The sequence below is a fragment of the Gymnoscopelus braueri genome (assembly GCF_963280865.1).
Source record: "Gymnoscopelus braueri genome assembly, chromosome: 13".
In the NCBI taxonomy this organism is placed as follows: domain Eukaryota; kingdom Metazoa; phylum Chordata; class Actinopteri; order Myctophiformes; family Myctophidae; genus Gymnoscopelus; species Gymnoscopelus braueri.
Window position 1 is genome coordinate 46,297,699 of NC_137615.1, and position 23,741 is coordinate 46,321,439.

A 23,741-nucleotide genomic window follows, 5' to 3' on the forward strand; every position below is an offset into this window, starting at 1 on the left:
GTTTCTTACATAGTGGACACTGAGACGCATCATTAGTATCCCAGTAACGTGTGATACAGGCTTTGCAGTAGTTGTGTCCACATTGAGTGGTGACGGGATCAGTGAACACATCTAGACAGATAGAACAGCATAAATGCTCCTCAGACAATAAACTGGCAGCAGAAGTCATTTCTACACATTGAGAATTCAAGTCAGCTTTATTTGTATAGAGTCGAACTTTATCAGACGTCGTCACTCTGACATGATCACACAGGCAGGTTTCCATGGGGACGTGATATCAGTGTCAGCATCGTGGTTGCAGCCAGTCGCCATTTTCTCTGGTTGGTTAATGTAAACATTCATGCTGTCTTTATCCTTTTCAAATGTCCTTACCTCTGATGCACCCAAGACTGAATCTGCCAATTCAAGCACATTGCACACCTCTTCTGTGAACACCACCATAGGTACAATGTTTACACTGCTCACCTCTTTGGTGTCGTGGTCAGAGAGACATTGCAGTCACAAGGACACAGCTCATAAGTGTGTGGAGAGACCATCAAATCTGAAAGCTAGAGAAGAGACATTTTCACTACAAACACATGCAAGACTTTCATTGGGATTACACCATACTGAGCTTTCTCTATCATTTCTAAAGGATGGGGAGGTCATACCACTGATGAGCAAATAGAGCAGTGGCCTTCTTGATCAACTACTGTACTGACAGGGGACATGGCGCTGACAGACTATGGATTTGACATCAGGGACCGCGTCGGACTATTGTGAGCATTTAAATGAAAATCCCTGCATTCACACGGATGCTGCCAGCTGGATGCAACAGATGTAGAGACACGAAAGATAGCTCACCTCAGGGTCACGTGGAGAGGGTGATTGGATGTGTACACAAGTACACCATAAGCGAGACCATACCAGTGTGTGCATGGTGCTCCGGTGTGAGGGTCAGGACGTTTCTTGACATTGTGTGACACCCTGGACTTTTTAAAGTTATAAACATGTTTATTTAACATTGCTTACTCTACCCAATGATGGCTAAGAACAGCTAGGTCTTGCCTGGGCTTTAAATGAGCTGTGCTGTCACTTTTTATTATTTCTTGTATCAAAGGTACTAGAGATTCAGGCCGCAGCCCTCACATCTTGAGTTCAGGCCGCTATGCGGCTCTCACACCTACGTCGCACTACCGATCCGACTGATATGCCCATATATGGAGATCTCTATATGACAGTCTTTTTAAAAAAATTACCATTTCACCAACTTTATTTATAACAACAGGGATACAGCTCTACTGGGGAGGCTGCTGCTGATCTGGCATGCTCCTGATGACGTCAGAATCACCGGGGTCAATAATCGCCAATGTGCAAACCCTGTAGTATTTGCCCAGGCTGTGCCAATCGCAATGTTGTTGCCACTGTAGTGGTGCACGCCAGTCTTAGCCAGCATAGCGTAGTACTCAATCTCAGATTTCCTGAGGGCAGGACAGTTGTTGGCCAGGATGACCAGCTTGGCTTTGCCCTGGCCTGGCGGATCATCTTCTGGGACTGTTTGTATCCCAGCACGTATTTGCCACTCTTCATCACCGACTGGAGTCTGGAGTTGATAGACTCCATGGACTTTTTAGCCTTCTTTGCAGCCACCATTTTTGCTGTTTTTTGATCCGGCCAACAGTGAAGTATCCCCAACAATGGCCTCTGAGAAAAAGCTCTATATGTCAGTCTTGTCCCTTTTATGCTCATATACTGTATAGAGATCCCTGATGTCATCAGTATATGCCCCCTTTTGTGCCCCTATATGGAGCTGACTAATTTGTTGCGCCTGATGCCACGATGACACATTGATGTTAGACAACATACTCCATTATTTGGGTGTAGGTGCATTGGGAACACCTACAGTATGGCTGAGTCATGGTGACATGAGTTTGATGTCAGAGGTCTGCCCGCCCAGCTGCTCCTTCCTTAAGCCAATATAGGATTCTCCTTTAACTTTAGTATCCATTTTATTCTCCCTCTTTTTAAAGTGCCCTGCTGTACTCTTATGTTTTTATTCGATAAAGCACTTTGAGTTGCCTTGGTGTATGAAAGGTGCTGTATAAATAAAGTTGCCTTGCCTTCAACTTCAAATAGGCATTACTTTATGTTTCCTAGGTTACTTTTCCCCCCACATTGCTTGGACAGTTTAAGTGTAATTACATTATAAGTTGGCACTTGTCCAAAGAAAAAAGTTTTACAATGTCAACATTTGACCTCTTAGTCTTTGAAAATCAATTATTATGTATGCCATTTAGCACTACTAACTATATACTATATAGTATGATATACATCAACATCAGCCCATTGTTAGGTGCAGAAATAACAAATGCAATAACACAAGGATTTGTTTTTCCCTCATTTATTTTTCAAAATTATTTTTTAAATGTTTCTGTACATCTAATCTTGCAATGCTCCTCCTCTCACATTTTGCATTGAACCTGAACACTGAACTTGGCCTCTCTGTAAAAACGGTTGTGAATTCATCCACACCACTTCCAGACACACATCCACTCCTAGACACCTTTTGACCAGTATCAATAGCATTACCATTATCCTCACAGATATTCTAGCAGTCAAGTTGGAGCATGTCAGATATCCAGTGGCATCTCCATTCAGCACAACGAACAGACTTTTGAATTCTGCCGTTTGTCAGAAAAGTTGAAAGAGATGGGTTTCTTTCTGTAATGAAGACAAAAAAAACTTGAAAAAGAAAACACAACATTGGGTTCTTGATCTAAAGAACAAATGCATAGGAAAGATTGAAAATATTAAATTAATGGTCATATGAAATGTCAACTGTCAAATTCCTTTTAGGTAGTCAACAATAACTCAACTCCAGCTGGGACCATGTGAGGTCTAACAGGGAAAACCATGGATGTAAATACACCTTGCCCAATGCCCTTTTCTCTGCCAGTGTTTACAAACCAGTTCACATACTAGACACTGAAGTCACCGCAACAGAAGTCACTAATCTTGACTCTTCCATGGATCTCATATTCTGTAAAGAGTAAGACTAATGACATCAATTACTTACGGTGAGCAACCCTGTCATGCAACTAAGTATAAATTAGGCTCAAGACTACAGTATGCTCCATAGTAGTGTAAATGGTGGGTAAACCGGTGAAGCAACTAAAAATGCCGTCAGTACAGCCTGTGTATAGAAGGGCGGGTGGGCTTCTGGCTAACGCTGTAAATCTGCTTGCTGAAGAGCGACATACCTTTAAAAGGAAGCCGTTCTGTCCCCTATACTCATTCACCTCTTACCAACATTTGCACAGATGTGGATTAGTTTAAGAAAAGAAAGAAAAACTGAACGATTATCAAAGCCAGGTCCATACTGTACACGAAACTTCTTTCACCCATTCATTCCTTTACCAGCAGTGCAAATGAGGTAGACATGACAACTGAGATAGTACTAGATCAATCTTTTTCTCTCCGACAGCGATGGTGTTATCATTTTGGATGACATCAATAAATTCTTCCTTCCCATTATGACTAAGGACTGAAAATGCTTGGAAAAGGGGAATATCTTACAAATGACCATGCTTTTCTCACCGTTCAGACCTAAAATGGTTAGGTGTTTATTCATACAGCCCTGAGGCTAGGGAGGGGGGGGTGGAAGGTACAGTGTTTTTGGGGGGCAGGGAGACGTTTCTGTGCTCACTGAGAAACAACAATGTAAAACATGGCACCAAACAGCCTAAATGAATAAAACAACATGAAGACAACGTGTAAAACATGGCACCCAACAGGCTAAATGAATCCAACTGTGAAAAATGCATCTATTCAGCTAAACCATGGACAAGTACAGTCCACATTTTAATACTGGCTCCAAAAAAAAGAAAAAGAAAGTAACAATGTCCTGCCCAATAGACTCCGACTCTGAGACCTAGACAGGAATGCTGGGAAAGGTAGTCCTTTTTCCTCCTTTAAAAAATGTAACATTTTTAAAACTATCACAGTAACATTGCTCTTAATTCCCACCTAGTGGTCAAAATTGGCAACAAAAATAAAAAATAAAAAACCCTTAAAATTAGCATACAACATAAATATTACAACTGCAGTAGTAGTAATAATAATGAATAGCTTCTAACTTTTTTGTCTGCATCTATTACAAATCTGTATAACTCACGTGACAAAATAATCATTGTTATTACTAACACCGTTTTTTCAAAGTTAGTGCCTATTATGTACACTCATTAAGTACAATGTAAGTCAAAAGTGTTGGACAGTGAACAATCTTCAGCTTTACCTGTTACATTTTACACAGGTATGTTACATTTATATGCATCTATATAAATAGGTAGTGTGCATGTTATCGATACAAATGCGGTCTGTACAGAGGGTCCATGCACTCAATTGTACTAATTTGTATGCACATGTACAACTTTTATCTACACACAGCCATGGATGGGGAATAATGCCTGGTTTATACTTAGTCGTGCGCCGGTGTCTCACACCGAAAACAGCAGATCTACAGGACTGTACATCTTATGTTTCTGTTGTGAGACAAATGCACAACTAAGGATAGATCAGGCTTAAGTTGTTGGTGAAAAGTACTCTGAAAAGAGCTCTGTACACTCAGCCCACTCTTCAGACACACGGTACATGTAGTGCTTGGCTCACGCAAAACAACACTCTGGCAGCATCCCTTTAAAGTGGACTTATAAGGGCAGTGGTAGAGTCGTTTTGGGTCAACCCAACAAATAGATGGCAGTGTTTTAAATTTGTCATTTAGGATTTGTATAGCTACAAATAATAATAACGGAGAAAAATAAAGAAAAGAAAGAAATCTGCCCTTTGTCAACTCCTGTGCTGTCGTTGCCTCTTGGTCACTGAGCAGTTTGAAGCAAGTTAGGCTTTACAATTTAGCGTTATTTACATAGTTACAGTGGTTCTTTAAAGCACCGCTATAGCTGAGTGGAAGCTGTCACAGGCTGTCCTCCTCAACACCACACTCTCTCTAGCTCAGGTCAATGTGTCACTGAGCTCCGCTCCAAATCTAAAACCTACATCTTAATAAAAACATCCGGCCACACTGGCACTCTGAACTAAACAAAACAAAAAACAATAATACTTAATGGTTTCTGCTCTGGTTTAAGCTGGGAGTCTGCTGTCCAATCATATTCTATCATCCCACAACATAGAAAACACTGTGCAAAAAGATCAAGAGGGTAAAAAAAAAAAAAAAGATTCTTTGTAACAAAAAGCTAGACATATAATTTACTGAATTCCAATCTACTTGTTTTGTAAGATCAGGATGCCAAACCCCCCTCTCTGGGCACAGTGTTTCTGACACTTTTGGACTTCAACCCTGTGCTATAGCCTACATCTCAGCTTAAACCAGCTCTTGAATAAACTGCGTCCCACAGTAATGTGGGGGGCAAGATTACAAGGTGGGAATATGAATATTAATTAAAATGTAATAACTATAACAAGCACTGCAGCCTGACCAGACTGAACGCATTGTCTCCGTCTTGAAAATCCCTGCACTGTTCAACAAAGGAAAACCGTAAGATTTTTTTTTTAAATCAGGGGACATCAGTGTTTGCCAGAAATCAAAATGTCCTGTAACAAATCCTATGTAACTTGTCAAAAGAACAAATAAAAAGGTAAAATTGTCCCATGTTAAGGGGGTGCAATAAGCTGACCCCTCTCACCCTCTCAGCGTGTGCCTAGTTCTGCTTCTGCTCTCTCCCCTCCTCCTACATGATGCCTTCTAACCCCCTCGTTTCAGAAGCAGAACTTGACACACAAGGCCCTGTTATACTTGGTTGTGCAGTGGTGTCGTGCACCAGAAACAGCCGAACTACATTTTTATTGTAAGGTAACCGTGACCGAGAAATTTTTGAGCCCGCAGCTACAATAATTGTTATTCGCTCGGCCCCCGGTCTCTCCATCCATTACAGGACGACCTCGACTTTGAGGACAATTTTTTCTAAAACACAATGGAACCAGCTGAAGGAAATTGATAAAATAAGATACAAGAACCTAATAGAGCAACCATCTGTTTAAGCTCTCTATAGGAAATGTAATGTGTAACACGGTCGCGCGAAGCTTGTAGAATAGTTTGGCTATTTCTTGTGTGCGACACCAGTGCGCAACTAAAGCCTGATTTATACCTCGTTGTACAAACGTGTCAAAGGCCAAAAATGCCAGATTTATAAGCCCCACCACGTGCTGCGGATTTGTGAGCTTCTAGATCGGCCATTTTCAGTGCTTGCCACAATCGTACAACGAAGTATAAATCACCCCTTTTTACGAGTAAGAGAGGTGCGAGCCGTTGGAGATGTGCGAGGTGACCGACGTGCTCCGGCTGAGGCCCCCCTCGCTGCCGCCTCCGCCGGGGCCCCCGGACGCCGTCCTCCTCAGCGGCTGCGGGCTGTTCCTGAGGGCCATCAGGCCGGAGGGGGGGCCGCCCCGCAACCCCAGCCCGCCGTAACCGCCCGCGCCACCGCCGCCACCGCCCTGGGACGAGGAGGAGGACGAGGCGGAGGAGGAGGGAGGCGAGGAGGAGGAGAGGGAGATGGGGGGCGGCGGCGGGGGCGGCAGCAGCGCCAGCGACTGGGAGGAGGCGTGCGAGGACAGGTGGTGGTGCTGGTGGTGGTGGTGGGAGTGGTTGTGATGGGAGGAGGAGGAGTGACCCTGGTGGCCGCCGCCGCCGCCGTGGTGGTGTGAGGAGGAGGAGGAGTAGTGGTGGCGCTGCTCTCCGGCCCACTCGCGCCCCCCGCCGCCCCCCCGGTCACCACGCTGCTGTTGCTGTTGCTCCCTGACCACGTCGTCGCGGTACAGCTGTGGCGTGCTCTGGTGGTGCTGGTAATGCTGTGGAAGGTAGTGCTGCTGCTGTTGTTGCTGCTGCTGTTGCTGTAGTTGTTGTTGTTGCTGCTGGTGATGATGATGGTGGTGGTGGTGATGATGAGAAGAGGCGGATGATGAAGGGTGTCCCCTTCCGCTCGGGTTCATCTCGCTGTCCCTCCCCATGCCGTGGGAGGAGGTGATGGACTCGGCACGGCTGAAGTTGCCTCCTCCTAGGGTTGTCACGATCATGACATTTTAGTTGACAATGAATTAAGTGTACAAATAGTTGAGATGAACTACTTAATTGTGATCATTGAACATAAATAAAAGATTACATTTCTGTATGCCTTTTAGGCTTTGTAAACAAAAATAAACAAAAATTGCACTGTGCAATATGACAAATAACTTCAATATACAAAGAAATGACTGATGGTACGAATTATCAAAATCAATAATGTACTTATGGCCAAATCATTTTAAAAAATAGTGGAAAGATCTACAAGCTTGTAGATTTGCTGTTTAAACAATTCTTTAACAGATGAATTTATACAGAGGAATGAATGGAAAACAATACGCACGACTATGTGAAATAATTGCTATTATTTTAAATAATTGCGATCAGGTAATAATAATGTAATAATTGAGACAGGCATACCTCCTCCCCCTACTCCACCCGTGGCGTTGCGCCAGGACGGCGGCGCGGCAGAGTTCTGCACGCCGTGGCTCCAGTGGCTGCCCGAGCGCGGCACAGGCCTCGACGGCCAGCCGCCAGAGCCCGACGATGGGCTGGGGTTGGGGTAGCCCTGGTTGTAGGCCTCGGCGGGGATCCCCGACAGCGCCATGTTGCTGAAGCCCAGACGCATGCTCTCCGAGTCGAAGGCCTCGATCTCGTGGGCCTGGCGCTCCAGAAGCGTGCGGATGCGCTCCGTGCGCTCGTTCTGCAAGGAGAGCATCTCCTCCTCGATCTAAGGCACAGACGGAGACATAGAAACATTTAGAGGACAGTAGGATACTAGGACCATTTTAGGATAGGGATTCCTATTTAACTCATCAAAATGAAATGCATAAAACTAAATGTCTTATTTAAAAAGGGGCATGAAACTCTAGGCCGGATTTTTTGTTTGTTTTCAGGCGGGTTCTATGTTTCTGGGGTTTGATGTTCACCGCTTACAACCCTAACCCTAATGTAAGCGGGGAAAATAGAACCCGGAGAACATAGGAATGACCCAAGGTAAAATCATGGTAGGCTAGTGAGGCAACACAGCTGCAGCTAATCAAATTAGTAATAGGTGTGTTGAATGGAGCCGGCTGGACCAGCTCATGAACAAACATTATTTCTGAACGATTGCGACCGATGTCATAAAATCGGTTCAGGAATATAAAAGACATATCACAGGTTGTTTGCTAATCACTTGTTTTTCGATGTGCAAAGCACATAATTTTATTGAGGCATCTAAACAGTGGCAGGTATCGTTTCTGTCTCGGAGGTATCGCAAGATTTGGTTGCCAGACAGGAAACGGTGGACAGTCTCACGATACTTTGGCCGTTCAGAAACATACTTTGTGCTCTTTAGATACCTCTATATAATTATACAGTGTACACATTGAAAAGCAACACAGCAGAAAACAATGTGTGATATGTCTTTTATTTTCCTGAGCCGAGTTTTTTTTATAAAGGTCTCAATCGTTCAGAAATGGTGTTTGTTCATAAGCTGTCCAGCCGGCTCTCATAGACGCCAATGTTATTTCACCGACTTCCGGTGTTAGTCTTCCACCCAGTGCGACGAATCTGCCAGCTGGAATTGCAGGATAGAGAAAATGACGTTGGCGACTCTTCCTTTTAAAATAAATTCCTTATATCTTATATCTGTGCGACGTGGCGTGTGTGCCCGCCCTTTAGGAGACCACTCGTACTCGTACGAGTCTCTTAATTCCAAAGGAGAAGTGAATGGGGCGGGGGTGGAGATGTGAGGTGATAGGGGGTGGGGAGAGGCAACCACGCTCACTTAGGAGACCATTAGTGTACCGTTGTTCGTACCAGTGATGAGTCGTGGGATTGGATATCCATTAAGACTCTTTGGTCTCATGTGTAGCCTGCCATGTTTTTACCCTTTGGCATTTCTTAACCTGAACTGGTAAGCACACTACAAAATCAGCCTAGAGTTTCATGCTCCTTTAACCGATTAAGACCTGAGGCCGATTCCACAAATGCCTTCTAAAATCAGTAGTTCTCGCACTTTCACGATTAAAAAAAAAATGTTAAAAAAAGCTGATTTACAAGCTCGCAGCACTGTACGCTTGTACATCTGCTATTTTTGAATAGCCAATGCAAAAATCTAATGGATTAAACACTTAAACCCTATACTTAGTTGACCACAGTAACCCAGGGCTCTATACTAGTCCCCCTCCTGTTTTCAGTCTACACCAAATATCTTTACAGCCGATCAACATGCTATTTCCGGCCAATAGACCAATTATTTGTTTACCAACATTGAGACTGGATGCACAGGTGATTGTTTCATGCAATCAATTCTCAACCTGTTGTTTCGGGGTGCGCTAGTTTCAGCACACCCCAACCCCCTCTTGGGTGTTGGCTAGTGCTGCACGCCCTAGCGAGACCTGACAGAATGGGTTTGACGCTTGCGCAGTATGACGCTTGCAACCAGCGTGACGTCGTCTGTTAAGGGGTCTATAGTCTCCTATACACGCCCAGACCAGGAATGCTAGGGTTCACGTGGTTTACAGTGCTAGTACCCTTTGCTCCAGCAGTGCCCTGCGGATGGACACCCTCTGCTCCAGGTCCTTGGCCTCCCGCTCGTGCTGGGAGTCCGTGTGGATCTTGATCTTGCTTTGGTAGGCGTTGAGCAGCTCCAGCTCCTGTTGCAGCTGCATGCGCAGCACCTGGTACTCTGCCTCCTGGGTCTCGTCCAGTCGCAGCTGTGATGATGGGGAAGAGGAGAAAAAAAAGCCTTCAGTAGAATACAAAATTCTGGATGATCTCGGCCTGTGTGTTCTCGGGTCTATATCCTGAATGTGCAATGTACATCAGTGGTTCCTAAATAGTGTGCCGTGTGACAAGAGGAGTGCCTTATTTTTTATTTATTTATTTTTTATCACTGTATCAGTACTTTGTGCACACTCATTTTCCAAAACAGAGGGAAATTCTATTCCCTAAAAATGTATTTGAATCATTTTGCCATCCCTATTTTGGGCATGCCATTAACAAAACATTTTTTTGGTTTTAACACATTGGGTGCCAGAGGTTTATTAAAATATTATACGTTGAGTGCCTGCATTTCTTCCATCCACTTGCGTTATACGTTTCGTGCTGTAGAAGCCCCGACGCGGAAGTGCATGTAAACAAAGCGTGCGTGCGAGACGGCGGAGGGTCCCGACTAACGCCTGGAACAATAATATTTCCAACGCGATCCTCCATTGCAGCGTGATCGCTGATCGAAAACGGCTCGTTTCCACCACGTTAAAAAGAAATGGAGATATTAAGCTTTTAGTCAAGGAGATAACATTGAAAACGCCGACCGGAAGGATTTTTGACATGGAGCCACATCCAGCCTCTTCTTCTCAGAAACTCCTTGGGTGATGTCAAAGTTTCGTTTTAGCGCCCCACGTGGGCCACTCGTATAAAAATAGAATTGGGTCAAAAACGGTCCGGACCGTTTTCGGCACTTCTCGTTTGGATCCTCAAAAACGGTCCGGACCGTTTATGGCACTCGATGTGTTAAAAGTGTTTCTACAAGCTCAATGCAAGCTTATAGATCAGCAAAATGTTTGCTTTGATTTGGCATTAGTCAATAAAAACGTCTACAGTCATACGAGTGATAACACGTTCTATAGTGACTATTTAGCACGAAGATGAATACTGGTGTGACATGAGATTCTGACTTGCCCATTGGTGTGCCTTGGGCACAAAACGTTTGAATGGTGTATTCTGAAGGCAGCCGTGTGCAGAGGAGACACTATTGTCTTAACACCTTAAACCCTCCACAGTATACTTAGCAACCTGGAACAGAGTTGCCTTTGTACTTGGACCACTCTTTTCACCCCCAAATCACTTTGCCACATAAAGCCGATCTACAAGCTCACAACATGCGTTGTCAGCTTGTAGATCTGCTATTTTTGCCTCAAGTGGTTAATTGCACTGTGTGCCGCCAACGTACTGTTGTCGTATTCAGGGTGTGCGTTTGTTCTTTGCTGTTGCGGTGGTGTACTTGTGCCCGGTGCGCGGGGGTTTCCTTGCCTTACTCACAGCCTGTGTGGACAGCATATCGTTGATGGAGTGGTCGTACTGCTCGGCCAGGATGGCCAGTTTGCGCGTCTGCTCCTCTTTCAGCCTCTTGAGCACAGCCTTGTGGTCGGCCTTGGGCGTGCTCTCCAGCAGGTGGTTGCGGAGGGCTTTGTACTGGCGCGTCTGGATCTTGCACGTGTCCTGGAACTGACGCTTGATCTGCATCTCCTTGGTCTGAACGGAGGCGAGGACAAAGAGAGCGGCGTTAGCGATGAATAATGCCATTTTGTCAGGTGAGGGATATGCAACAGGGCAATCAAATGTCATTCACTTTCTGGTAGGAAAGAACTGAACCTGGACGTAACATTAAGTCGATGTCACATTGGCCACTTGATTTTACATTTCAGTAAATTACGCTGCCATACAGTGGTCCAGGTAACTTGCCATAAGTTGTGAGAGTCGTGCATTAACTGATTCACTGCCAATCACTTAGATCTACGCGAACCTATTTAAAGCCGCCACGTGCCAATCGCGTAGATCTACGTGAAGTGAAAAAAATATATTTTAATTTTTTTCCAATTTGACCCAAAGACCAAGGGGATATGATTGTTCAAAGATCTAGACTCCTATCCACTTCCTTGTTAACTTAAAAATTCTGTATCTCGGCTCCTGAGTACTTTCTTTTTTTCAATGAAAAACTCTGGCACTGGCTAAAAAAATATGAAAATACCTCTGGCAGTTAATGGGTTAAGTAACTGCAGACTAAAACTTGCTTGTCATGACCGTTACTGTTACTAAAATCAGATTAACTCATTCCCTGCCTAGAACGACTAAAACGACTTTTAATTTATTTATTTTTTAACCCAAAGACCAAGGAGATATGATTTTTTGAAGATCTAGACTCCCATCCACTTCCTTGTTAACTTAAAACGTAAACATTTTGTATCTCGGCTCCTGAGTACTTTTTTTTTTTCAATGAAAAATCTCTGGCAGTGGGCAAACGCAAAAAAAAAAAAGTTCTGGCAGTGAATGAGTTAAGTGTTTTGGTATGAAATCACATTTTTTTTATTTAACCTGCACTGGTAACAAAACTAACTTGTGAGTTAGACCTTAGACCTTCTTTCTCAACAGATAATACAATACATGCATTGAGAGGTTGACCGGACCAATATGGCAGCCAGGCTGACGCATCACTCCAATGAACAGCAGTGGCAAATAAATGTGGTATGTACGTGTATATTATCTATGGGACACGCAAGACTGGCACCACCGGAGTTACCCGAGGACTTTAAGAACCGTGGCTCTGGGACGTCGCTCCCTCCTTACCTTGAGGCTCTTGGGCTGCTGACGGACCTCGACGGTGTGCTTCTGCCTCAGCTCCTGCTCCCGCCGCTTGTTGTACTCCATCTGGTTGGTGAGCTCCGTCTGGTGCTGCGTGCGGATCAGCTCGGCCCGTGTGCGCTGCACCGAGCCCAGCTGACGGAACTCCAGCTCCTGGGTGGACTCGTGGTGCCGCAGGAGCATGGCGCACTCCAAGTCCTTCTGGGTCTGCTTCTTGTTCAGGTCCTGGCGAGGGAAACGTAAGAGAAAAATCTGAGTGGGATGATACTTGCTGCTAGAGCCCGACATGCATCGTCTGGGTCAGGAGACAGAGCCAGCAAAAGGCATATTTCTTGAGGTAGATATTAATTTTCCACTGCCGCTCCTGGCCAGTATAGAAAGACTATATCTAGATAACATCTATACTCTCAGAGTAAAATCCAAGTGTCTTGCATGCAGTCAGTGTCTTCGCTACTTCCAAAACATAGCATTTTTCTTTCAAAACGTCCTTGTCAAAACACATCCGGTGTAGACATTTGTCATGCACAAATGAGGAACGGGCCTGGGCGTGCGCGTGGGGTTCAGCAAGAGCCGAGTTCACAAGGAAGGCGCTCACCCAGGCGCGTTCATCCCGGAAGAGTTCACGGTCAAACGCAAATACATTTGGACAAACTTGACATGAAAATGTTTGAGAACCACTGCTTTAACCCATTAAGACCGGGAACGCATCTATGTCATTTTATAGATTTCTTTGGGCTATTCAAAAAATAGCAGATATACAAGCTCATAGCACGGTGCCACGCTATGAGCTTGTAGATCTGCATTTTTTTTTTTAAATCATGAAAATGTGCAAATCTTTGAATATATATATGTTTTTTTAAAGCGAACATTTGTAACAAAGCTTCTGGTGATTCTAACAAATGTCCTCTAAATCCTAAAAGTTTTTTTTTTTAAACTTGTGTTGCTAAATTATCAGTGGTTCTCAAACTTGATAAGTATTATCAAAATGACAAAAAAGATTTGAGTTACAAAATGTTGGCTTTAAAAAAAAGAATAAATATATTCAAAGATTTGTACACATTTTCACGATAAAAAAAATAATAATCTAATCTACAAGCTCGTAGCGCGGCACTTGGTGCCGTGCTATGAGCTTGTATATCTGCTATATGTTAATAGCCAAAGAAATCCAAAAATGAAACAGATGCGTTGCCAGTCTTAACACATTGACCGCCAGAGGTTAATCTCATAATGTACTCACCAGTGCCAACGTTTTATTGTTGTTTTTTGTTTTTTTCACGTCGCCATAGACCTCGTCTACCAGTGAAAACCACGTGTCAAACGGAGCCGCCATGTTGTAGTTAGAACGGTTTATGTTAAACAGTGATCAGCGAGGAGAAAAACTACAATCGAAGAAAATGGCGTTTTAGTGTGCGCTTTTTTTTTTTTCGAAAAAAAAGGAAAAAGCACCACAGCCCGTAGGCTACGGGATCGGCGCTTTACGGTTGGATTTATCGGCCCGTAGGCTACGGGCCTGGCGATGGTAGTGTTAATGGGTTAAGATCTGGCCTGAATTTTTTTCTTTTCTCTTTTGGGTTGGTAAAGGCTGACACGGAGGACGTACCTCTCTGAGCAGGTCTTGTTCCAGGTTGTGTCTGGCCAGCAGCATCTTCCTCTTGTACTGACGACACTGCAGCTCGTAGTATTGCCTCTGCCTCCGCAGCAGCCCGGCCTCCTCCTCCGCCTGCATCTGCTGCAGACACTCCTTCTGACGGACCAGCCACTCCTGCTTCTCTCGCTTAGGGGTCGACTGGTTCTCGTTCAGCTCCTGTTGTTCCCACCGACAAGGAGGCAACAGTTAAGCTCAATTTATAAAATTTACTTTGTTCCCCCCTCCATCCCTTGAGGGGATTCTAGAAGGGGTGCACCCAGCTAAATGATTGAAATGTAGGAACCAAATGGGCCCTTACGGGTATGTAACTCAAGAGTCATGGCATAAATGCATACAAACTGGGGTCCTTGAAATTAAAAAAGGTTTTGAGGAACCATCGTACCTCTTTGAGCTGTTCCTTGCGCTGGCGGTACTGGCGTTTCTGGGACTCCAGTAAGCTGGTGAGCTCTTTCTTCTGCTGGCCCAGTATGTGCTGCTGGAATTTCTTCTCCTCTGCCAGCGCTGCTTTCACCTGCGCGCACACACACACACACACACACACACACACACACACACAAATGTTTATGGTCGGGTTCAGTGTCAAACCAACAAGCAGGCCAACCCTGACCTAATGAAAATAGGCAGATCTGTACTATTATTACAGCATGGATTTGTAAGTAGTGAGCAAGCAGTCTAGAAGAGTCTGTCCATGAATCAGTCTGTGTGTATGATCAATGACACTCATAAACAAAAAGGTGCACAGGGCAGATAAATGGTGCAGTTATATAGCGCTTTTATCCAAGGCGCTTTACATAGATTGTGCATTACATTCACCCTTTCACACACACATTCATACACCGATGGCGGAGGAAACCATGCAAGGCACCAACCCACTCATCGGGAGCAATTAGGGGTTCAGCGTCTTGCTCAAGGACACTTCGACTAACTCTTGGGGAGCGCCCCAGCCCGGGATCGAACTGGAAGTTCCAGTTCACTCTACCCGGCCACACTACCCCTGAGCCACTGCCGCCCCAGATTTAAATAAGTTAAATCATTTAATAACTTTATACTTTAAAAAAAAGAAGAAAAAATAAGCTCAAAACACAGCTTGTAGATCGGCTAGTTCCACAATTTTTGAAAATATATGAAAATTTTTAAACATGGTAATGATTATGACAATTATGCAAAAAAATTATTGCGATTAGGCGATTATTATGTAATAAACTAGATGTTCTGCCCTCACACCTACTATATATATATATATATATATATATATATATATAGGGGTGGGACGATATATCGATATCGCGATACTTTCTCCCGTGATAACTAATCGATATACTGCCGAAAAATATCTATATCAATTTTTTGTAAATTTTTTTTGTGATACGTTGTTTTTCCTACTCTGTATTTGTGTAATGATGATTTTGAACTGTTTGGTGCTATTTTATGTGTTTATGAATTGAATACAAGGACTATCGTGATATATCGTTGGTGAAATTTCATGCAATATATCGTGATATCGCAATATATCGATATTTTCAGATATCGTGATATATCGTTGGTGAAATTTCTTGCAATATATATTGAATATCGTGATATCGCAATATATCGAATATCGTGATATATATTGTTATCTTGGGCCTAATATCGTGATATATATCATATCGTGAGGTACCCATATCGTCCCACCCCTAGTATATATATATATATATGTATATTTATAGGATTGTCACAGGCCTACTCTCTCCTCCTCACCTCTTTCTCAAGGATGGCCTGGGTCTTCTTCACCAGCTTGTCACCCTCGGCAGAGAAGCTGTTCCTCTGGCTCTCCAGCTCCTTGTCCAGCCTCAGCTGGTGCTCGTCCATCTCGGCCTTCAGCTTGTTCTCCAGGCCCATCAGCTGCTTCTGGTGCTGTCGCCGCATGCGCTTGTAGCCCGACATCTGCTCGCGCAGCGCCGAGCCCTGCTCGTGCTCCTGGATCTGACGGGTCACCTGCAGATAGATAAGATGGTAGGGGATGTCACGATTATGACATTTTACACAACGATTCATTGTCACACAAATAATTGCGATTAAGTCAGGCCATTTTTGGTGTGTGACATGCTTCCATAGAGGACATGCTGGCTGCTATGGAATCCAAATGACTGAGAACTTGAATCCATGCATTGACGTCACTTTCGTCACAGCCCAGGACCGGGGTCTTCCTTACCAGGGAGGCGGTTCGGATGGTGGCAAAGTGGTCACGGTTGCGATAGTAGGCACGGCGCCGGCCGGCCGAGGGGGCCTGGGGTTGGTCCATCTCTGGCTGGTAGGGGTCATCATAGATGTTGTCCTGGCCCTGACAGAGGGAAAAGAGCAATACATGAGTCCAACACAGAACACACATACAGTACATAAATAACAACCCGATCGCCAAGAATTTAGTATACATTGCACGGAGTGGTCATTCCGTGCATAGACAACTGGAAAACCTGAAAATCCGTGCAGAGCCGCCTCGCATCTCCCCCATTGTGACTAAACTATTTCGGAGGCGCGCAGTTTCAAGGGAATTTTGTCGCCACGTAAGGGACCACCGAGCGAGCTAAAGCGAGCGAGTTGCCGTCCCGAACGTTGCGACATTCCTTTGAACCTACTCAGCGCCGTTTGAGTTATGTACCGATAGGCACAGAATCGTAATTTGTTGTGGGGACTGCAATGCTTCCGGGTTTTTCCGGGTTGCAACTGGTTACGCCCACCGTGGGACTTGTCGTACATATGCACAGATTTTCGGGGTTTCTAGGCTACTATGCACGGAATGACGTGCACTGGATCCGTGCAATGTATACTAAATTATTGGAGATCAAGCTGATTAATAAATATACAGGATCATTTTTTTCTTTCCTCCTGCTGAAATCAAAATGTACAGTGGACAGTGTTTTCAGACTGGGGACAGGCTGGGATTGTGTATTTTTCAAAACATACCCACAAGCAGAACATACCCAATTTTGTTGTTGAACAAAGATGAGCAAGTTAATCATTTCTGGTAGAATGGAAATAGTAGCCATTTTGCACACCTAATTGATAGGACAGGTGTGTAAGAGTGGACAGACGACACTTAAGAAGACAAATAGGAATACTGCACACTGTCTTCACTTACAGCAACTATTTAATGCAGACAATACGTTTCAGTCACACCGACCTTCATCAGGTGATACCTGATGAAAGTCAGTGCGACCGAAACGTTGTATTTCCTGGTGGCGGGCGTGCGTTACCGTGGGCCGGTGGATGATGGAGCTGTTGGAGGCCACAGTGTGCTCTCCTTCCTGCATCATGGCCATCTCGTTGCTGCTGTCATCGGAGGCGTCCGCCAAGCTGTTGACGGAGCTGCTCTGTGAGCTGGCCGAAATGGACATGCTGGGCACTGACTGGGAGCTCTCCATACTGTTGACTGTACCCGTCCGAAGCACGTACTGCTCCGCATCCTGACAACAACACACACACACACACACACACACATATGTCAGACAGGGGGATCATTATTCAGTCATACCCCAGTTGAGGCAATTCAAGGATTATGGAAATGATCGCGCAAGAATCGGGACACTCATAAACTTGTAACCACACGAGAGCTGTGACCACCAATATTTGCTCCCTCCCTGCCAGTGTTGTGCATTTACACTTAAATAACATGTTCATGTTTTGGTGAACTTCACATTTTCAACTATTGAACATGAGCATTGTTAAGTTCTGCAGTTAACGACACTCACTATTGCAAGTTGCTAGCCAGATTGTCGCCGTTTCTCAATACCAAGAACGGATTTGCATCCTTGGGAATAATGTATTCGTCTTGAGAGCAGAGAACACATCTTTCTAGTTGTGTAACAGCCTTGTACTTGACGTCATGTGATTGCACTCTGCAGCTGTGCGTGTTTCAAGCAAAACTGGCACAGCCAAAAAATTAAGAAATATTCAATATCCACCCAAAGTACTATTATATTGACAAAGACTAAAAGTTAACAACATTCCTCGATGACTTCAGTTTCAGTAGTTAACTAACATATCCTTGGACCCTCAGAATATACATTCACGTAGCACGCTGATAATGACAGGGAAAACAGCAGTGACTCTTCCGGTTACTAAATGACATACAGGATGTAACCACAGGGTGGAGCCGTATTTTATGCATTTGAACTGCAGCATAATTTGGTTCAAGCTAAATAAAATGACCACCGCTTCTACAATATACCTTTACTGCACCTCTTTTCACTTTCTGCATAATATGACACATTGTTTCAAGTGGTAAAACCTACAGTCATCGTTTATTTCTTGCATTTTAAAAGTAATCTCTGTCAGGGATTTGTAAGTAGTAAAATATATACAGAAATTAATTTAGGTTGGGAAGAGGGCAGTGGCAATGATTGAGGACTGGGGTTGAATGGGTTAAGTGGAGGTTATATATAAAAAGAATAGCTCGGAGAAGCTCATTGAACCATTGGAGCCCTGTACACTTTGTTGTACAACGAACAGCAAAACTCACCGATCTACAACGTTTGCCTATAATGACATGCCCAAAATAGGGACACCACAAAGAATTAAACAAAGAAACTATGAATTAGTTAATTCTAATGGTAGTGAACTTAGTTCAAATTGTCAATTGTGAACCATGAACTTATTCATATAAACCACACTACAGCAAATGTGAACTGAACTTTGTGAAGTGTGACCTTGTCCTCTCCCTTTCTTCATACCCATTGCATCCCTCCTCTCCCTCTCATCACCCCTTCTCCCTCCCTTTGTGCCCCAGTGCCAGTGTTGCCAGATTCTGTGAGAGAAACAAGCAACCAGGTCTAGGAAAACCAGCCCAAAATAAGCGACTATGGGCCACATGAGCACTTTAACATATACATCAGCTATTTGAAAATAGCAGATCTACAAGCTTGCGACACGTTGTGAGCTTGTAGATCGGCTATTTTCAAATAAAATCTTGCGGGGAAATTATAATAAGCAGATCTGGCAACCCCTGCCCAGTGCCCTACCTCTTCATCTTCCCCTCCCTCTGACACAGGGCCGTTGTGCTGCGTCTCCTGGAAGAGGATCTTTTTCATCTTGCGGTACTGCAGGTTGTCCAGCTCGCGCACTGCGTCCTTGGTGCGTGCGATCAGGTCCATCACCGCTGTCAGTGGACGCTCGCGGCAAAGGAAGCGATGCTGGGTGGTGGGGAATAGGCATGTTAGCACAGCTGAGTAGGGATGGGGGAAATATACCACATTATCATGATTCTTATTTCTGAGAAAACAATGCAACCAGGTGCTCACAGGAAAAACAAGCAGGTTAAAAGTAGTTAAAAGTATCAGTGGTGCTCAGAAATCAAACAGGATCAAACATGAGAGAAAAAAAGACTATCGGGGCACTCAAAAGTAAAATGGAGGAAACAGCCTTTATTGAAACAAGGCGCCTCGAAAGGTCTTCATCAGGGTGTCTTTTTCCTCTCTATTCTTATTGTCATTCAACAGTATGACAGGAAAATAATTTGCTAAAATATACAGTTCTTAGCACAGTTAGTTGGTTTCAGTACATAAATACATACCATGGCATGAACCTAATACAACATCGTTTAATTATGTAGTTATGGAATTTAAGAGAAAATGTGATAGCATATCAAATATTGATGTTTGGGCCACAAATCTCATGAGAACACGGGAGAAGCGTTGCCCTGACAGCTAGACCTCAAAAGGCAGCTACTGCTACCACGTGGCATGTAGCTTCGTAGCCGCAGAACCGTTAACAGCTACACCCCCTGGACAATCAGGCTTATGAACTAGCTAGGAAAAAGACAAATAAGCTTGGACAAAACAAATATACTAAATAATTTTACTCTTATGTACTCGTACACAAGATGTAATAATAAAAACATCTGTGTGTGCGTGTGTGTGTGCGCGCGCTCTCTCTCTCTCTTACGTTCAGCAGCACATCGGAGGTAGGCCGGTCCTGGGGAATCTTCTGTAGACAGGAGTCTACGAAGTTGCGGAAGTAGTCAGACCTGACGAGACAGGGAGAGGATTTTATTTTAATCATCAGGCTTCCAAAAAGAAGGAGGAAGAGGAAGTTCAAATAAGCAAAGACATGCCAAAAAAGAAAGAAAGAAAAAACGTACTACTACTAGAGGAGAGATATGCCAAATTTATGCGGTTTGGCACGCCTAACATAGCAGATCTACAAGCTCACAGCGCTTCAAATCCGTCGCTGTGAGCTTGTGGATCTGCTATTTTCGACATGTGACACTATCGTACCACAAAGTAGAATTCAGGCTTTTAGAGAAGTGCGTGTTGTCTCACCAATGGTTGGACGACAGGATGGGACTCTCGTTCTGGGCGATGTGGTATAAGGCACTCATAGCATTCATGTTGAACAGTGGAGGTTTTCTCTCAGCTACAGAGGAGGGAGCACAGAGAACTATATGAACACATCGCAATAAACAGCCTTCTTTTATTCAGAGGTGACACCCAGTAAAATGATCAGCGTTCAAGTCAAACTTTTATTAGTAAGTCTTTTTGGCAACACCACTGGTAGCTACATGGCCATTACAGTATCTCTTAAAACTGCGATTCCAAGAAGTCTGTTTGGAACTAAATTAGACTCGCCCAGAAGCAATTTCACAAAGCAAAGCATGGTCTGAGAGCAGAGAATATTTTGAGAACGACAATGTCAAAGGTATGCATTTACTTGAGGAATGCCAACGTGAACTTCCTATTAAAACTAGGATAGTTCTAACTCAATTGAGTAGTTAATTTCTTTTAATTTGGACCTTCCCTTAACAATCTGCTCCAACTACTTTTAGTTTTTTCAATATTCACCATCATGTGTTATTGTGCAGATTAAATGCATGTATAGTATGGTATCATATGCGAAAATTCACATTTTAAGCATTTCGCAGACTCTTATCCAGAGTCTTACACGTGCAAGACCAGAGAAAATGGCATGAACCCTTTACCCTGTCAACCAACAGGGTAAATAGTCACATAAGCAGAGTGAAAAAAAAAATGTAGTGCTAAAAAGTAAATAGTATATCAGGTAAACTTCAAACCAAGCATCTGTCTAAACAACTTGCTAAATGACATTTAGATCGACTTGCCAAGAATAACATTATGTGAAGAAATAACCAACACCTATCTGCATTACATAACTAGCGTCTATCAAAAATAGGCTACAAGAAGGGATATTAAGAATATTGAGGAGTGCTAGGGGGTGAGGTGGAGTCTGAAGAGGTTAGTATTCAGACTGCAGCAGAACATGGGGAGTGAGTCTGCAGTTCTGACTGGGGGTGGGGGTGGGGGGGGGGTGTTCATTGCTTGGAAGCCAGGAGGGAGAAGAGTCTAGAGTCTAGACAGCGTTGGCCAGGGTGTCATGGGGAAGGGAGGCACAGACGTCCTGTGTTAGCTGATCTAAGTGAGCGGGAAGGAGTGTGTGGTTGGATCATGTCCTGAAGGTATGGGGCTGCCATGCCTTTGATTCCCTTGTAGGTCATAATCAGGGTTTTTGTATTGGGTGCGGGCAGCAAGCAGAAGCCAGTGAAGGGACCGCTACACAAGAGGGGGTAGATGATATATATATATATATATATATATATATATATATATATATATATATGACTAAGTATATAGTGCTTACGTGGTTAATGCAGTAATAAGACCGACTGGCCAAACGTGGCTCATGTTACAAGTATGCTTACCTAGCTCTATGCAGGTGATTCCCAGGGACCAGACATCCACCTTGCCGTCGTACTGGCCCTCGTCCATGGCCAGGATCACCTCAGGAGCCATCCTGACAAAGAACACACAGGAAGCCAGCACTTTTACACAACACAATCATGTTTAGAGGCGGCTGCAAAGTTTGTTACGGTGGTTTCCCTTAATCAGAGGGCTTAATAAGAGTTTGAATTAACCTCTGATTCAATAGTCCTGTATATTCTCAAAGGGCAACCACAACTAAAAACCTTGATGGCTTTAGTGACGAAGGCTTGTGGCCGTAACGTGGAGATTTCTTTTAAAAGGCTAATATGGCCATGCCATTACAATAACAACATTTTAAGTGTTTTTCAAGAGCGTGCCTTGGAGAGAGAAAGAGAGTTTATTTCATAAGCCTGTTCAGTACACTACTGTATGGTGTGCAAAACACAGTCTATGAAGTTATTACAAACTGACCAGCCTGACTGATTAGCTGGTTGACACAATTTGGTTGCATCATGCATGCTCTAGCGAACTACTTTATGTTTATGTAAGTTTTTAGAAAGCTATGGGGGCCACCGTCATTTAAATTCCCAGGCTGATTTGTGTTCCCACTCTGCTCCTATTCGTTTTTTAAGTCTGACGACATTTTGTAGTCCGACGTCACGTCCGGGTCCAAAAGGCACCAGCGCCGTCCACTCTTCATTGTAAACTAACATGTTGGAACCCGTAAATCTTTTTACAATAACCTCCTTTTTCAGAAATTAACCATTGAGGGTTAATAAGGGTCTTAAAGCTAATATCATAGACAGTAAAAAGTAGGCTAATATATATATATTTATATTTATTTATTATTATTATTAACATTATAATATTTATTTTTTTATATGTATTTATATATATATATTTATATATATATATTTTTTTCCTTTTTTCTTTGTAATTGCCAGGAAAGCGGTAGAATGACACTTTAGTCGATGTTTTAGTCTCAGATCTGTTAAAACAGCGAGGGACACAGCACTGCACATATTGGGAAAATACACACATGGACCCGGAAGTTATTCTGGCGGGGCGCAACGTCACGGCTTAACAACCGAATACAAACATAGCTGACACAGGAATCAACAATCACCATTATTGCCCTGTTCCTTTTCATACACACAAAACATTGTCAAATGCACCATAGGGAATGCCTCTTGGCGGAGATTTGAGCTCCACTGAGCACACTTTTCTAGGTTAAGGACTACAGGACAGACACTCACCAGTAGGGGGTTCCCACAAAGGAGTTGGCTGGGGCCACGATGGAGGCTGAACCAAAGTCCCCCAGCTTGACTTGGCCCGGCTCTGTCAGGAGGATATTGCCTGCCTTCACATCTCTGATGAATAGAGAAGCCATAAATACATGTCACAACACACACACACACAACACACATCTGTAACTTTAACCACCTGAACCCTAGCGACCCCATTCTGGGGGACGAATATTCTGCAATATAGGCGATCTACTATCAAACAGAGCAGTAATCGTGTGGAACAACATCAAGCCTAGGCCTTGTAAAAGCGGTTTACCTGTGAATCATATTGTGAGAGTGAAGATACGCTAAGCCTAGTAGTGCACCATGGGTAATAGCAGCTATTTCCACCTCCTGGAGTGGCTTCTTGTGAACTGCAAGTCAAGGAAATGGAAGGTGAGATGAGCAAAAAGAAACGGAGACTAGAGAGCATCCCAATAATCATGTTATCTGGTTAGACACACGCCAAGTGAGCAGTACAGCTTGAGCTCTGCTATTCATTAATCCCCGACTCATTTAATTTACCCCCCCCCTCCTCTACTTTCAACCTGGTGTCATTAAAGGAAAAATGTTACGTTCTTTTAAAAAGTAGCGAGAATAGGAGATCTACCAGCTCAAAGCGCATCACATCGCGAGCTGGTATATGGACAATTATATCGCTATTTCGTTATATGTAAGGCTGCTTAACCAGTGGTTAAGCAGTATAAAGCAGT

At 43.8% G+C, this 23,741-nt stretch overlaps 1 protein-coding gene and 1 pseudogene across 4 annotated transcripts in view; both read right to left on the reverse strand.

Annotated features, from left to right (window-relative positions):
* Positions 1 to 1,234: 1,234 nt before the first annotated feature.
* LOC308098567 (large ribosomal subunit protein eL30-like) lies at positions 1,235 to 1,668 on the reverse strand (annotated as a pseudogene). The gene has a single exon. The product of its transcript is annotated as a large ribosomal subunit protein eL30-like (transcript).
* Positions 1,669 to 3,567: 1,899 nt separating this feature from the next.
* Positions 3,568 to 23,741, reverse strand: part of taok2a (TAO kinase 2a) — a 29,540-nt gene continuing 9,366 nt past the window's right edge. For 2 of the 3 annotated variants that reach the window (XM_080447497.1, XM_080447498.1), the window contains exons 6-21: positions 23,306 to 23,402; positions 22,999 to 23,112; positions 21,742 to 21,833; positions 20,348 to 20,441; positions 19,971 to 20,052; positions 19,049 to 19,219; positions 17,285 to 17,494; positions 16,243 to 16,371; positions 15,789 to 16,025; positions 14,434 to 14,562; positions 14,004 to 14,207; positions 12,389 to 12,628; positions 11,075 to 11,296; positions 9,574 to 9,756; positions 7,475 to 7,784; positions 3,568 to 7,049 (exon numbers count right to left, since the gene is read on the reverse strand). In XM_080447497.1, the coding sequence (XP_080303623.1) occupies positions 6,280 to 7,049; positions 7,475 to 7,784; positions 9,574 to 9,756; positions 11,075 to 11,296; positions 12,389 to 12,628; positions 14,004 to 14,207; positions 14,434 to 14,562; positions 15,789 to 16,025; positions 16,243 to 16,371; positions 17,285 to 17,494; positions 19,049 to 19,219; positions 19,971 to 20,052; positions 20,348 to 20,441; positions 21,742 to 21,833; positions 22,999 to 23,112; positions 23,306 to 23,402 (3,284 nt within the window). In that variant the 3' untranslated portion in view covers positions 3,568 to 6,279. The remainder of the gene's footprint in view (positions 7,050 to 7,474; positions 7,785 to 9,573; positions 9,757 to 11,074; positions 11,297 to 12,388; positions 12,629 to 14,003; positions 14,208 to 14,433; positions 14,563 to 15,788; positions 16,026 to 16,242; positions 16,372 to 17,284; positions 17,495 to 19,048; positions 19,220 to 19,970; positions 20,053 to 20,347; positions 20,442 to 21,741; positions 21,834 to 22,998; positions 23,113 to 23,305; positions 23,403 to 23,741) is intronic. The other variant, XM_080447499.1, reaches the window with a different exon arrangement.